Source organism: Melanerpes formicivorus, unplaced genomic scaffold (assembly GCF_026170545.1).
Source record: "Melanerpes formicivorus ecotype bairdi unplaced genomic scaffold, bMelFor1.0.p_v2 SCAF_64, whole genome shotgun sequence".
Taxonomy (NCBI): Eukaryota; Metazoa; Chordata; class Aves; order Piciformes; family Picidae; genus Melanerpes; species Melanerpes formicivorus.
The window spans coordinates 927,494-944,561 of record NW_027142416.1 but is presented as its reverse complement, the minus strand read 5'-3'; the positions used below and the strand labels follow the sequence as shown (position 1 = coordinate 944,561).

At 47.6% G+C, this 17,068-nt stretch overlaps 1 protein-coding gene across 1 annotated transcript in view; it reads right to left on the bottom strand.

The window, feature by feature from the left end:
* BORCS5 (BLOC-1 related complex subunit 5) overlaps positions 1–17,068 on the bottom strand; it is a 55,502-nt gene that overhangs the window by 12,591 nt on the left and 25,843 nt on the right. Inside the window, exon 3 of the mRNA XM_068162387.1 lies at positions 8,495–8,652. Within this exon, the coding sequence (XP_068018488.1) occupies positions 8,495–8,652 (158 nt within the window). The remainder of the gene's footprint in view (positions 1–8,494; positions 8,653–17,068) is intronic.

The following is a 17,068-nucleotide window of genomic DNA, read 5'->3' as shown; positions in this document are numbered from 1 at the left end:
GAACCAGTAGACTTCCATGTTATTGAAACAAGCAGGGTCCCATGGCACAGAGGTGGGAGAAGATGGACAGCAAACCCCACATCCAGCAGCCATCTGGAATCTGGTGCTGTAGGTACAGCCAGCTCTCCAGCTTGGATACATCCCACATCACAGCCCTGTCCTGCTGACCTCTCTCTCCTTACATTTCCCTCAGCTACTCAGCATCCTTGCTCCCTCAAAAGAGCTGAACTCTTAACACAGGCAAGTGAAGCTCAGAGCAACTTGACATCATACAGAATCCAACACCACCTCAGGCATAAAAGCAGCAGTCCCACCCTCCTCCTCCAAATTAGCTGCAGAACCTTGGGCTCACTTCTGCACCTCAGACAGCAGGGGAGAATAAAACAAGTTGTCTGCTCAAGCTCACTCTTCTTTTGTCTCATCAGCCTGCTTGACTGGTCCATCACCCTGACAGATGCAGAAGGAGAAGGACCACCAGATTAAGAGAAGCAACATCTCTCCCACTGCATCTTCTCCTGGATCCTAACTCAAGTGTTTGCCACAGCTGTGTCAGGCTTTTACCACAATCACACAATGTCAGGGGCTAGAAAGCACCCTCAGAGATCATCAGGTCTACCCCCTGCCTGAGCAGGATCACCTAGGGCAGACCACACAGGAACACATCCAGGTTGGCTTTGAAAGTCTCCATAACAAGATTCTTAAAGAGGGGAAAAAAGAAGAAGAAGGAAAAAAAAAAAAGCCAAACCACACTAATTTTATCAGTTCTCTAAATTGTCCCCAAGAGAAGGTTGCAGTCATTTCTCTACTGCTCATGGACTTGGACTAGTAAGAGCAGGTCTCCTAGAGCTTTCGGTTGCTGCTCTCATAGAACAATCTACAGCCACCTAAAAAAAGTCATCACTAAAATTCATAGAATCCTAGACTGACTCAGGTTGGAGGGGACCTCACAGCTCATTTACTCCAACCACCCCACCATGGGCAGGGACACCTCTCCACTAGACCTGGCTGCTCAAGACAGACTAGACTTGAGGCTCCTCTGAGCAACCTGACCTAGCAGAGGATGTCCCTGCTGACTGCAGGGGGGCTGGACTGGATGAGCTTCGGAGGTCTCTTCCAACCCAAACCATTCTATGATTACAGAGGTGTCTCACAGAAGACAGCACAGGTCTCATTCCTGAGTGAAAAGGTAACATCTAACCCAGTCAGCACCCTTCCAGCTGTAGGTGATCTGATCATAGATCACAGGATGTTAGGGTTTGGAAGGGACCTCATCAAGTCCAGCTCCCCTGCCAGAGCAAGAGCACAGAATCTAGCACAGGTCACACAGGAATGCAACCAGATGGGTCTGGAAAGTCTCCAGAGGAGACGACTCCACAAACTCTCTGGGGAGCCTGTTCTAGTGCTCTGTGACCCTCACAGATCTAATGACATTATTCTCAGCTTCACACCTGGAACCTGGTAACTGTAGGTCTTTCTTTCCCCATGCCCTACAGAAGGTCTTTTAAAGAGGATACAACCTGTGCCATGGTTAGTCAGGGGTAGACACAGCAGAAGGAAAACTCTACTTAAGGAAAAGAAGGTCTTAAATCTGTGCTGAGAGAATGAAAGGGAGCTGAAGTTCAACCATTTCCCACAGTTTGTGAACTGATAAAAGGATTATAACAGAATCACAGAAACATTCAGGTTGGAAAAGACCCTCAGGATCACCAAGTCCAACCAAGAACCCTAAACCATGTCCCCAAGCACCACATCCAAACCACCTTTAAACATATCCAGGGTTGGCGACTCAGCCACCTCCCTGGGCAGCACATTCCAATGCCTGACCACTCTTGCTAAGGTCCAGTCTAAACTTACTCAGTCACAGCTTGAGATCCTCTTGTTCTATCACTAATTACCTGTGAGAAGAGACCAGCACCAACCTCTCCACAACCTCCTTTGAGGTAGTTGTAAAAGGTAATGAGGTCTCCCCTCAGCCTCCTCTTTTCCAAACTAGCCATCCCCAGCTCTTTATCAGATTTATTCTCCAGGCCCTTCCTTGTCCTCCTCTGCACTGGCTCCAGCACCTCCACATCTCTCTTGTATTGAGGTGCCCAAAACTGGACACAATACTCAAGGGGTGGCCTCACCAGAGCTGAGTACAAGGGGACAATCCCCTCCCTGCTCCTGCTGGACACAGCATTCCTAATCCAAGCCAGGATGCCATTGGTTGTCTTGGCCACCTGGGCAAGAAAGGACTCCTTTTTTGGTGTGTGGGGAGCTGCAGTCAAAGATGACAGTATCACAGTACATTAGAGGTTGGAAGGGACCATTCATGCAGCCTGCTGCACACCCAGAGTCAGCCCAGCACATGTGGTTCCAGCAGCCCTACCTCCCATGTGCTGCACAGATGGCCTCTAGGCACGCGAGGAGGCTGGAGCGTGAGATGTGCAGGGGCACAAGCCCAGCACTCAGGGACTGGGAATTTCTGGTCATCTGACAGCCTAGAGGAAGCTTTTGTTCTTTCCCCAACAGCCCCAGTTCTCATGTGAAAGTACCAATCAACAGCTTCTCATCAGGGAAACTCCAAGGTATGTCAGTTCCAATCATGTTAACCATTGATAATCTGAAACGTTTCTGAAGTATCTTTTTGAAGCTCTCCAGCAGCTCTTTCATGTTCCAACACAAGGGGAGGATCTACTCCTTCTCTCCCAGAAGAGCTACTTTCAAGACTTACTCCACCATACCTCATCAGTGCTGAAGCTGAAACGTGTCTAGCACTTTCAGGAGGTCACAAGACTTTTCCTGGGGTGCATCAAGAAATGTCCAGCAGGTCTAGGGAGGTTCTTGCCTCCTCCACTCTTCCCTGCTGAGACCACACCTGGAATACTGTGTCCAGTTTTGGGCTCCCCAGTTCAAGAGAGACAGAGAACTGCTGGGCAGAATCCAACAAAGAGGATGATTAGGGGGATTAGGGGACTTGAGCACCTCCCCTATGAAGAGAGGGGCTGTGTAGTCTTGAGAAGACTGATCAATATCTACCAATATCTGAGGGGTGGGTGTCAAGTGGAGGGGGCCAAGCTCTTTTCAGTGGTGTGCAACAATAAGCAAGGAACAAGAGGTACAAGCTTGAACACAGATTTCACCTCAGCATGAGGAGAAACAGAGTGAGGGTGAGAGAACCCTGGAACAGGCTGCCCAAAGAGGTTGTAGAGTCTCCTTCTCTGGACACATTCAAAGCCCATCTGGATGCATTCCTGCGTGGACTGCCCTGGGTGATCCTGCTTTGGCAGGGGGGTTGGACATGATCTCTGGAGGTCCTTTCTGACCTCTAATGTGCTGTGATACTGTGAACATCTGATAGTGAGTCTTTGGTTTCAGGAAAGCCTCAAAGAAATCCTGGGCACTGTAGATCAGTTCCATAGGAAGCTCTCCTAAGGCTACAGACTATTATTCAAAATCAACTACCAAAAGTACTTACTACCACCACCCCCCCCCCCCAACAGTTCAGACAGAAGGTCAAGGAGAGAGCAGTGGCAGCTCCATCCCGCTCAGAGCATCCACACTGTTACTGCATGGAACTGCAGTGGCTGAGTTATTTCTCTCTCCTTGTTTATGTCTACAAACAGATCTTTGGCGCAAACTGATCAAAAGCAACAAGGCATCTGAAAATCTAGCCTGGGATCTGGCAGGAGAACTCAACGTGGAAAAGTTCAGCACTTTAGCAAGGCTACAGACAGCGAGACTGAGGCACCCTCAGCAAGTGTGATGAGGGTTCCAAGCTGAGTGGTGCAGATGAGATGGCAGAGGAAGCAGATACCATCCAGAGGGACCTGGACAGGCTAGAGAAGTGGGCACAGGTGAACCTCATGGGGTTCAATAAGGCAAAGTGCAAGGCCCTGGGTCTAGGTCAGGGCAATCCTCAACATCAGTCCCGGCTGAGGGAGGATGAGATCGAGTGCAGCCCTGCAGAAATGCACCTGGGGGTGCTGGTTGCTGGTGGATGAGAAGCTGGACAGGAGCCAACAAAGGACACTTGCAGCCCAGAAGAACAATGGCAGCCTGGGCTGCATCAAAAGCAGCATGGCCAGAGATGGAGAGAGGGAATCCCGCCCCTGTGCTCTGGAGAGACCTCACCTAGAGTAATGTGTCCAGCTCTGGAGCCCTCAACACAGGAAGGACATGGACCTGATGGAGCAGCTCCAGAGGAGGGCCATGAAAATGATCAGGGGGTTGGAGCACCTCTGCTACAAGGACAGGCTGAGGGAGCTAGGGGTGCTCAGCCTGGAGAAGGCTCTGGGGAGGCCTTATGGCATCTTCCAGTACCTGAAGGGGACTACAAGAAAGCTGGGGAAGGACTGTTCAGAAGGGTTTGTAGTGACAGGCAAGGGGCAGTGGTTTGAAACTGGAGCAGAGTAGATTTAGTTTGGACATCAGGAAAAGTTCTTACAATGAGGGTGGTGAAACACTGGAACAGGTTGCCTGGAGATGTGGTGGAGGTCCCATCCCTGCAGACATTCAAGGTCAAACTTGATGGGGCCCTGAGCAACCTGATGTAATTGTCCCTGCTGACTGTGGGGGAAGTTGGAGAAAATTACCTTCAAGGGTCCCTACCAACCTGACGCATTCTATGATCTCTTGATTCTACTACGCAAAAGAGAAGTCTATGACCCAAGAATGCTTTCTGACCTTAAAAACTCTTACAAGTTCCTCACTATACACTGCTGTTATGTTCACTTGTTTTACAACCACCACCTGGGCAACTGTTCCAGCTGGAATTCATCTGATTTGAGAATTTGATCGTTTACATAATGTGCCATTCCCAGCAACTGCTCTGCAAATACATCACTCAATGTATTTTTTTTTCTCCCCAGAGAAGTCTGATTTCTTGTCTCCTGAAGCAGTTTGGCACAGTTCATCCACCTGATTACAGGGTATTCCACTACACTGCTATTCAGCATTTCATCTAGGCTAACAGAGGCAGATGATACATCCAGGCACAAACAACACCCACACTAATTAATTACTAGTAAATGATATGTTTCAGACCTTTATGGCAGTGTTGAAATAATGCATAACAACATTCTCACATGGAAACACTCATGCTCCCAGTGACACAGAAATATTAAGCAAACTCTACCCTTCATGAAAAGCAAGATCATACAATCCCAGAATGGCTCAGGTTGGAAGAGACCACAGAGATCATCTTCTCCAACCTTCCCACCATGGGCAGGAACACCTCTCAACTAGACTCAGCTGCTCAAGGCCTCATCCAATCTGGCCTTAAACACCTCCAGGGAAGAGGCAGTCACAGCCTCCCTGGGCAGCCTATTCCTGATGGAGCAGGCCCAGAGAAGGGCCACAATGATGATCAGGGGGCTGAAGCATCTCTGCTGTAAGGACAGGCTGAGGGAGCTGGGGTTGTTGAACCTGGAGAAGAGAAGGCTCCAGGCAGACCTAAGAGCAACCTTCCAACACCTGAAGGAGGCTCCAAGAAGGCTGCAGAGGGACTGTTTGCAAAGGCCTGCAGGGACAGGACAAGGGGCAATGGTTTGAAATGAGAGAAGAGCAGATTTAGATCGGACACTAGGAACAAGTTCTTTAGCATGAGGGTGGTGGAACACTGCAACAGGTAGCCCACGAAGGGAGTTGAGGCTTCATGGCTGAAGCTGTTCAAGGTCAGGCTGGCAACCTGCTCTAGTGGAGGATGTCCTGACTGACTGCAGCGACTGGATGACCTTTGGAGGTCCCTTCCAACCCAACCCATTCTCTGATTCTATGGTACTTTGAACAGCACATCCACTTTGCCAGCATTGGAAATGCTGAAGATCTTTTCACTCAAAGCTCATGCACCCCGATGCTCTGTTATAATATAGATGTTACACTGATGGTAGATTCACCCCAAGCAATGCTTCCAGGACAAGATGTAAGCAGGCAAAGATGTTTATTACGTTATACAGCAAAGCTGTACAGTCTATCAGAAGGCACATGTGTCACATCTGAATTGGTTGTCTTCTACTGGCATGCCTGCAACTAAGGCCTACAATAGGTCAAAATAACAAAACAACATTTTAACACATCCAACCAAATTCTGCCTAGTTTCTCTCCTTCAGTTACAAGGTGCTGACATTCTTTTCAGAGTCAAAGACAAAACATAGCTTTCCCTAACTCCAGCAACCTCTTCCTACAATGCTCTTCACAACACACTTCATTTTCTCTTTCATTTTCACTCTTTACCAATGGTCAAAGCTTTGTCTACAGGGCAAAACTAAATAATTGCTGACAAGTGGGTACAACCAATTGGATTTCCTTTGTCTACACTTGCAGCATGAGACAGAGCCCAGAGCCGGCTCTAGGTCAGCTGCACCCTTTGTTGTCAATGACTGCCAACAGCAGTTCCCTTTAGTGCACACCAAGGAGAGCTGAAACAATTTGGAAAGAATGATTTAAGCTGAGTAGGTCCCACCTGGCTCCTCCAGAACACACACAGAGGGCACAGCCAAGGCAAGAACACTACTTGGGAACTACTGGGGAAATTAGCAGGAAAACCCCACCAGATCTGGCAAGGGGACTGAGAGTATCTGAAGGTACTTACATTTCGTGACCAAAAAAGCCCTGATTCAACTGCCTTGCCAGTTACCAGAGAGACAGAGTTGTCTATTCCTCCTTCACTTTGTCAGAGGGGAGTCTCTGATGAACAGAATAGTGACAATACTTCATTTTAGTTATTTGACAGGAAAAAAAACCCAACATCCTAAGCCTTAGCAACTGGAAGAAAACATCATGATTGTTTGAAAGGGATCTTACCATTTGCCCTAGGCAAATCCAACTAATGCAGACATCTACCGTGACTTTAATCATGTCAACGTTCCCCTCTCACACTTAACAGCCAGAAGAATTACAAACTGCTTGGATGGATGCAGCACACTGTCATTAGGCTGGCAATTAAATCCCTTTTCTGAGACTGTTATGACCTGAGTCACCAACATCTGCAAATATCTGTACATCTTGTGTAACAGCTGGCCTCAGATCCTGACACAACGAAGTAAAAAGGCCTTTCTTTAATGGCTCCCATGTTATTTTGGGCTTACAGTTGCATGATGACAGCAGCTTCTCAAAACAGCCCATGAATCAAAATTTATTATCCAATTTGTCATGTGGGATTTTCTTAACTCTAAGCCAAGAGAGAGACAACAAATCCAGGTCGTCGTTTTTGTTGCATGAATAAAAATTAACCACCTGCTCACACATTGCTCTTTTGACACTGAAAAGCAATTTGGGCTCAGAGACTTTTGACATGTGCAGCATTCACCAGTTACCCTCCACACCTGGGAGAAAACACTCTCCAACAGCATCACTTCTCATGCCAGACTGGCTTAACTTAAACAAACAAACCAAAACCAGAACAACCACCACCACAACAAAAAAAAACCCAAGGAGGCCATCCCACAGGCTCCAACATCAGTAATTACACATGAGAAGGACGATGCAACTGCAGCATGCAGGGCTGTGCTGCCATTCAGTGAGACCAGGACAGGCTGGAGAGTTAGGCTTTGAGAAATTGAATGAAATCCAACAAGTACAAGGGGAGAGTCTTGTGTCCGGGAAAAAGCAATCCCATGGAGCAGTAGAGGTCAAGGACTGACCTGCTGGAGAGCAGCTTTAGAGAAAGAGACCTGGGAGTCCTGGTGGACAACAGGATGCCCATGAGCCCTTGTGGCCAAGGCGGCCAATGGCAGCCTGGGATGGATTAGAAAGGCTGTGATTAGTAAATCTAGAAAGGTTCTCCTCCCCCACTACTCTGCCCTGGTGAGGCCACATCTGGAATATTGTGTCCTGTTCTGGACCCCTCAGTTTAAGAAGGGCCATAGGGAACTGCTTGAGAGAGTCCAGCACAGAGCCACCAAGCTGCTGAAGGCAGTGGAACATCACCCTGTGAGGAACAGGCTGAGGGAGTTGGGGCTCTTGAGCTTGGAGCAGAGGAGCCTGAGGGGTGCCCTCATTCCTGGTGATAAAGATGTGCAGGGCAGTGTGGGGAGCCAGACTCTGCTCAGGGATGTCCAAGGACAGGACAAGGGGCAATAAGGGCAAGCTGGAGCAGAGGAGGTGCCACAGGAACAGAAGGGAAAACTTTTTCCCTGTGAGAGTGCCAGAGCCCTGGAGCAGGCTGCCCAGAGAGGTTGTGGAGTCTCCTGCTCTGGGAGACATTGCAAAGCCACCTGGATGTGTTCCTGTATGACCTATCCTGGGTGATCCTGCTCTGGCAGGAGGTTGGACTGGATGATCTCTGGAGGTCCCTTCCAACCCATGCCATTCTGTGATTCTGATCACAGTGAAAGCCAGGAAACTTTGCTTCAAATGCACAACCATCAAGTTTCTTTAAAGGGCTTACTTTAAGGTGGACTGCTCCAAGTAACTCACAACCATCTACAGCAAGCACCTGCATTCACAGCACAAGAGGAGCAAGCCAATGACCTAAGCCCTGCCCCAGCAGAAACTGGCACACTGCAGGCAGTACCTCTTTGATCCTCTTCACAAGGGCATTCTGATCGAAGGCAACTGCTTCTGCACACTGGTGAAGATGATCTTGGTACCGTAGACAAAGCTGTAGCACCTGCTGGGGGTCCAGCTTCTCCAGTTTGGTGTTGGTGGGAGAGGTCTGCCCACTGAGGAGGCCTATGAGGCAAGGGGAGGAATAAAGTTATTAGAATAAACCTTTATTAGAATAAACCTTTATTAGAATAAACCAAACCAGGTTGGAAGAGACCTTCAAGATCATCGTGTCCAACCCATCAACCAATCCAACCCACCCAAACAGCTAACCCATGGCACCAAGCACCCCATCAAGTCTCCTTCTGAACACCTTCAATGACGGTGACTCCACCACCTCCCCGGGCAACCCATTCCATAGCGCAATCACTCTTTCTGTCCTAACATCCAACCTGAACCTCCCCTGGCGCAGCCTGAGACTGTGTCCTCTTGTTCTGGTACTGGCTGCCTGGGAGAAGAGACCATCTGATTGTTCCTGTCACCAGCTTATCTGCCAGGCAAGAAGCACAAGAACAAATCCAGAAGAAAAGCTTTGTAAGGTGTAATGAAAAACTAATTACAGAATCAACCAGGTTGGAAGAGACCTTCAAGATCAAGTTCAAACAACCACCCAACTCTAACTAATCAACTAGATCATGGCACTAAGTACCTTATGCAGTCTTAAACACCTCCAGGGATGCTGATCCCACCACCTCCCTGGAGGTGCCCATATTCCAATGGGCAACCTCCCTCTCTGTGAAAAACTTCCTCTTAAGACCAAGCCTGAACTTACTCCTGCACAGCTTGAGATTGTGTTCTTTTGTTCTGTTGATGGGTGCCTGGGAGAAGACACCAGTCTCCACCTGGCTACAACCACCCTTCAGATAGCTCTAGAGAACAATAAGGTCTCCCCTGAACCTCCTCTTCTCCAGGCTGAACACCCCCAGCTCCCTCAGTCTCTCCTCGTGGGGCTGTGCTCCTGGTTGTATAAACTGAGTCCTGAGTCCTTGTCCTCCACAAACAATCATCAGCTGGGAAAAATGAATGCCCCTCCTCATTTGTGTATGCCAGGAGGTGAAGGAGGGGAGATCTGCATTCCCATAGGGGCATAAGGCTCAAACTGTTTTCAGTAAAGGCATGCTGTCAAAATAAGAGCTCCAAGTATTCACTGTTCCCCACCACACAAACTTGAATATAAAGTGATCCACCTCAGTTCAGTTATTAGGGATGAAATGTCCCTGGTTTGCCTACTTTGACTCCTTTTAAGCTTCATAACTCCTTCATCTTTTAAGGTTTATTTATTTCACAGCATACTTTTTTGAGGGGGGAAGGTTGGGCATTAAGGTCCTTTCCCACTTGGAATGCTAAGTTTCACCAAAACCAACCAACCACAAAGGTATTAGAATTAAAATTGGGACACTGGTAATATTCATAGGAGCAAAAAAAAAGTCCAGAGACATTTCTCTTGCCCACTGTTTGTTGCCTGCATAACACAATTTGAGAATCTTTGCTGAGCTCTAGCATGTGTGCACCATACTGAGTGCTTTCCCCAGAGCTGCTGGAAGAGCTGATGCTAAACTCTACTGCCATAGGGTTAGGGGGCTTTTTGCTATCTCATTTATTCACTTTCATTTCATTTTCCTTCAGCATTAGTACAACTTCTTTTCCTTGCTGAGACACCATCTATAACAAACGGCATAGACACAGAATCTGCTTTGCCCAAAACATCTACTGAGCTATGCAAACTGAATTCAGTGACTGCACCCCTGTGCTTTCTGAGATTCTCTGTTTATAGACAGAAGAAAAAGACATTGAAACAGCAAATGTAAGCAAGTGTCACACAAAGGAATTCAAAAGTATTAAGTGCCAGGTATTTGTATTGCAAAAGTCCTTCTAAGAATGGACCTCACTGGGAAATGGAAACTATTTTGGATGCCCCTCCCCCCCATGCCTATTGGAAGCTACAGCTGGTAACATGGAGTTCTTGTCAAAACACAAGAACAAGATAGAAACCAAGACATAAGACAGAAGCATCTTATGAAAGTTAAACCTCCTTGAAAACATTCACAGACAGAAGTGAAAATCAAAATAGGACAGCAACTTCCTTCCAACCCCTGAAGGGCTCCTCCCAGAAGGCTGCAGAGGGACTTTCCCTGAGGGTGTCTAGAGACAGGACAAGGGGGATTGGTTTGAAGCTGAGGGAGAGCAGGGTTAGACTGGATCTGAGGAAGAAGTTCCTCAGTATGAGGGTGGTGAGACTCTGGAACAGGCTGCCCAGGGAGGCTGTGGCTGCCTCCTGCCTGGGGGTGTTGAAGGCCAGGCTGGATGAGGCCTTGAGCAGCTGAGTGTAGTTGAGAGGTGTCCCTGCCCACGGTGAGGAGGCTGGAGTAGATGATCTCTGATGTCCCTTCCAGCCTGAGCCATTTTATGATTCTATGATTTTTTTTTGTGTTTTAGAAAAGAAAAAATAAGTCAGCTCAAATAAAACCTTAGGTCCAGCAGTATCAACTGCAAATCTTGCAAGCTTGCTTTCAGCTGCAGTGCAAACATTTAACAGGAGCAGTCCCACTGAAGGCAGTTAAGACTTTGTTCAAATGTGTTATGTTACATCTTCTACTGCTTCTCAGTTTGTTCATTTGGATCTCCTATCAAATTATCTTGTCAGGATAAATGGCCAAATACTGTTTTCAGCTTTTAATATGTTGAATGTTCACACAGGAACAAAGAGTTCACCACACACCCCAGGCGGTTACCCTGCTTCTCTTCTGATCAAAAACACGATGCTGTAAACCAACTAATTGTCTTTTATTACTAATCTCTCACCAACCTCAAGAGGAGGAAGAAAATTAGACTCTGTTTAAGAGATGTAATTAACCAGATGTGTGTATTTTGGCCAGCTTATGGTCCTTAGGAGAATGGAGAAGCTGAACAGGCCAAGGACTGCCAAGGGAGCCTTAAAGGAATATGCTACTGAGACTTATTTACTTACTGCCCTGTGCAGGTTACATAATGCTAAAAGCAAAATTAACTAACTGCAAGGAGCCTCTCATTCACTACCCAGAAAAACACAGGCTCAAATTAAGGGAGACATTAACTGTTCAGCTAGAATTCTTTCAGAAGAAGGCCAAGGTGGAAATACAATCCAGTACAAATGTTTGGACTAGCAATAAAAACAAGCAGCATATGCTGCTTAAAGATAGACCAGAGTATTAGCTTGGCTGATGTTGTATTCCTACTAGATAGAAGCCAAAAAAATTAGCTGCTTTAAAGACCTCAGGGGTCCTGCTGACAATGCCAAGGCTTGGAGTTTCAACTTGCATGAAAGGAAGAAGTAAAGAGCAGCATGAAAAGGGATGTGCAGCCTTGAACTGGTTTGAAATTCTCCCTGCCACACACTCCATCCAGCACATTCTATTGCTCACAGGAGCCACTCACACTCCAAATATTAACATTTCCTTACCATCAACATCCTTCAACATCCTCCTCTACTCCACTCTCATGAGATCCCACTTGGAGTACTGCAACCTAGCAGCTGTGGGGCCTCCAGCACAAGACAGACATGAACCTGTTGGAGCAGGTCCAAAGGAGGGTCAGAAAAATGGTCAGAGCATACTGAGACCTTACTGTGGCCTTTTAATAGTTAAAGGGGGGGCTTGTAAAACAGACCAAGAGAGACTTCTTACCTGCAGCAACAGGACAGAGCACAATGTTTTAAATGGAAAGAGGGTACAAGACAGAAGGAAGACTTTTCTGATGAGAGTGATGAGGCCCTAAAGCAGCTTTTCCAGAGGAGCTGCAGATGCCTCATCATTGGAAATGTTCAAGGCTATGTTGGATGGGGCTTTGAGCAACCAGATCTAGTGGAAGGTGTCCCTGCTCAAAGGAGGAATGTTGGACTAGATGATCTTGGAAAGTCCCTTCCAACTCAAACCATTCAATGATTTTATTACTGCACTGCATTTTATTTTGCAGCAAGTCAGTAGCTTTGCTCCAGAAGAACAGCTGACAATAGTCTTCTTGAAATTTCATCGGAGAGAGAATGCAACCACTCAGATCCAAATCAGGGAAGTTCAGGGGGTAGAAATTGAGAGATGCAGGACTAGAAAGGACCATCTCCATGCAACAGAACCCAAGTCTTTTCCCTTCCTCCTCTCCTCAGCATCAGGTAGTGAGCCCCAACTGGTTTTCCACATCTCCTCCATGGGCTCTGCACTTAAGGGACAGCAGCATATTTCCTTTCACCTAGAAAAACCAGAGACCCACTGGAAAAACCCTGAACAAAAAATGAGACACAGAAAAGGGCAGGGGTTTAAAAATGGTTTGCTGGTGTCCTTTATTCCTACACTAACAGAAAGTTGAGGAGATATCTAAAAACCTCTAGTAATTCAGCACTGAAAAAGCTTCACTTCCAGGGCAGCATTGCAAACCTCCAGGTAGCACCAAATACCTCTCCTCTTGGAAATCACAGCTTCTTATTCAAGCCTTGGCCCACACTGTGAACTCACCACTGAACAGGGCCATCCCTCAGCGACTGCTCTACACATGATTACTTTTACAAGTGCCAAAGGGGGAGAGACAAAAGTCACTGAGTGGTTCAGGCTCACTCCTGAAAGCCACAACTTGAATTAGAATCCTAGATTGCCTCAGGTTGGAAGTGATCTCGGAGCTCATCTCCTCCAAGCTCCCCACCATGAGCAGGGACACCTCTCAACTAGACTCAGCTGCTCAAGGCCTCATCCAGCCTGGCCTTCAACACTCCCAGGCAGGAGGCTGGAATGCAGCTCTAAGGTCCCCCTGGAGTCTTCTCCTCTTCTCCAGGCTGAACAACCCCAGCTCCCTCAGCCTGTGCTCACAGGAGAGGTGCTCCAGCTCTTGGATCATCTTTGTGGCCTCCTCTGGACTTAGTCCAACAGCTCTGTGTCCTCCTTCTGCTGGGGACAGCAACCTGGAGGCAGTGTTGGAGGTGGGGTCTGAGCAGAGCAGAGTCAAGGGGCAGAATCCTCTCTCTTGCCCTGCTGCCCACACTCCTCTGGCTGCAGCCCAGCACACAGCTGCCTTCTGGGCTGAAGCTAGTCACCCACACACCTCAGCAACTAACTGCTCTGCTCCTACCTTGTCCTCACCAAGGAATAGCTGTCCCTATGATTTTCTCCATGTGATTATTACTCACCGCCCCAGGAGAGCATATTTCTGCTGATAAATGGGAAGAAAACCACCTACAGTTTTAATTTCTTACTAAACAATACTCATTTTTCAAGCTTTTGGTTGTCTCCCAAAGAAGGAAGTACCCCAGGAATCATCTTTGCACTGCTTGAAACCTCAAGAAGAGGCTGTTTGGCCGATGACTGATGCAACATCCCCCAGCATGATAAGGAAAGGCAGTGTGGAGGGTCTTGTGGCTTGGGGAAAACAGAGCTGGGGTAACAGAAGGAATACTGCAGAGCTTTAGCACATGGACCAGAAATGCTCTGACAACTGCCAAAATTGCACAGTCCTGACTCTCCAATTACACTGTCAAACAAATAAGATGACAGATCACATTCTGTGCCTGCCACGGTGAAGAGAAGTCAAGATCTCCCACCCGGCCTGGATACATCTGATCAATAAAGCCCACAAAGGTGATAAGGAGCATCTGAGACCCAGGAAGGCTCAGACTGCAGCTCTTAAACAGTGCTTCAGACAAAACCAAGCCATACAGCAAGTATGCTGTGCATGGACAAACACCATCCATCACTATTAGGCTAGCTGAACCAGGGACCTGACAAATCCATGGATGTTTCCATATTCTTTGGCACAGCAGAGGCATGTTCAAACCATTTTCCTCCTACTTAGTCATCTCCTTGTTGGTTCCAGGTCAAAATACACTTCCAACAAATCATATCCTACTGAGCAGAAGAAAGCTGTTGCTTTAAACAAAAACACCCCAAACCAACAAAAAACCCACAACACTTTTATGATTTGAAGTACTTGGAAAAAAAAAAGCTTTACTGATTCTACCTAGTCTCAGAACACAGTGACCCACCAAAGTTATGCTCTGCTCCTTTAATGGGTGATCCTAGCAACCACCTGAGTGGTCTCTAACCTGAGTAGTACTCATTCCTACCTGACTTCTAGATAAGCACTTGGCAAGCCCCTTTTCAACCACTAATGGTAGACACTGCTGAAGGTAAACTAATAGGTCCACAGCTGGGAATTTATTGTTGCTGGCAGCAAAGTGAACTATGCTGTGGTTGGTCTTGTTGCTCACTTTAAGGTCAGAAAGGGTTGCTGTCATCAACTAACCAAGCTCTCTGTGGAGGGGACTTTAAAAGCAACTTCATCTGTCATCACACCAGAAGTCTACCCACAATACTGCTTCCAGTGACCTACAGCAGTGGACATTTAGAAAACAACATCTTCATCAGTGGTTCTTCATCTTCTACAAAATTCCTGTCTCCAAAAGTTGTTAATTGAAATTACAGGCACAAAACACTGTACTCAGCTATTGAACTAATCCTGTTTCAGAGGCTCACCAGGAGCCGGCAGCATCCTCATGCAGCCCAGAAGGCAGCTGTGTGCTGGGCTGCAGCCAGAGGAGTGTGGGCAGCAGGGCAAGAGAGGGGATTCTGCCCCTTGACTCTGCTCTGCTCAGACCCCACCTCCAATCCTGCCCCCAGTTCTGGGGTCCCCAGCAGAAGGAGGACACAGAGCTGTTGGAGAGAAGGACACAAAGATGATCCAAGGGCTGGAGCACCTCTGCCATGAGAAGAGGCTGAGGGAGCTGGGGTTGTTCAGCCTGGAGAAGACTCCAAGAGGACCTTATTGCTCAGCCTTCCAATTCCTGAAGGAATCCTCCAGGAAGGCTGCAGAGGGACTTTTCCAGAGGGTGTCCAGAGACAGGACAAGGGGGGATGATTTGAAGCTGAGGGAGAGCAGGATTAGACTGGATTTTAGGAAGAATTTCCTCAGCCTGAGGGTGGTGAGGCTCTGGAATAGGCTGCCCAGGGAGGTTGTGGCTGCTTCCTGCCTGGGGGTGTTGAAGGCCAGGTTGGATGAGGCTTTGAGCAGCTGAGTCTGTTTGAGAGGTGTCCCTGCCCACGGCAGGGAGGTTGGAGCAGATGATCTCTGAAGTCCCTTCCAGCCTGAGCCAATCTAGGATTCTGTGATTCTTCAGTTCACAGATTTAGAGATTGCATCAGGTTGGAATGGACCCTCAAGGGTCATCTTGTGAAACCCCCTGCAGTGAGCAGGGACACCTCCAACTCGATCAGGCTGTCCAGGGCCACATCGAGTCTGACCTTGGGCATCTCTAGGGATGGGGCCTCAACCCATAAAAAACCCAAACTACTTTAAAATAATGGTAATAATTTAAAAATAAATAACTGAAATCCCTGGTATTCACCCAGAATCTTTAAGCTCAGATGTTGATGACCAACATGGTGCTCTTCACAGACTAGTTTCTTTTCTATGAGGCTGACTGCTGAAACCTATGATCACAATATGTCTTCACTCCAGGTTGGCTTTGCCAACTGGGTATTTTCAGTTCCTTTGAACTTTAATGGGGGGAGCACAAGGACTGTAGGCAAACTGAATAGCTATTATGTGAGCAAAGAACATGTTTGTACTGTGGCAAGGAGCGTTGGCTGGAGCAGCAGATCTTCCCTCTACTTTGGAGTTGGTACCATGTGATGGGTTACTTCTGCATGGGTGACAGATGGGCTGGATATTCTCATCTTGTCACACACCACTGAACAGGCAACTTTACTGACTGCAGAGCTCAAATATGCTCTCCATATGACTACTGCACCTCAGCCTTCTAACGCAGTCTGAACCATTGTCGGTAGGACATTACCATGTATATAAATCACCTCCCTTTTTCTTCCTCCACTATTTGTCTTTTTAAAAGAAATAATTAAACAATAAAGAAGATTCAACACTTTTGAGCCTCTATTAGCATGCAGTTTGCTACAATTCTAAGACAAAACCCCTTCAGGTCTAGGGAGAGTCTCCTGCCCCTCTGCTCTGCCCTGGTGACACCTCACCTGCAATACTGTGTCCAGGTTTGGGCTCCCCAAGTCAAGAGAGACAGGGATCTGCTGGAGAGAGTCCAACAGAGACTACAAGGATGACTGGGGGACTTGAACATCTTTGCTGTGAAGAAAGACTGAGAGACCTGGAGCTATTTAGTCTGGAGAGGAGAAGACTGAGAGGGCATCTGATCAATGTCAATAAATCTCTGAGGGGTAGGTGTCAAGACGAAGGTGCCAGGCTCTTTGTGGTGGTGCCCAGTGATAGGACAAGGAACAATGGGTAAGACTGGAACACAGGAGACATTTCTGTATGGTGAAGGTGCAAGAGCCCTGGAGAAGGCTGCCCAGAGAGGTTGTGGAGTCCCCTTCTCTGGAGACTTTCTCTAAGTATGTTCCTGTATGACCTGACCTGGCTGATCCTGCTCTGGTGGGGGGTTGGCCTGGATGATCTCTCGAGGTTCCTTCCAACCCCTAACATTCTGTGACACTGTGACTCTCCAAAGCCTTTTACCAGCATGTCCCAGAATGGGTGCACTGGTCAGGAGTGGTAAAGT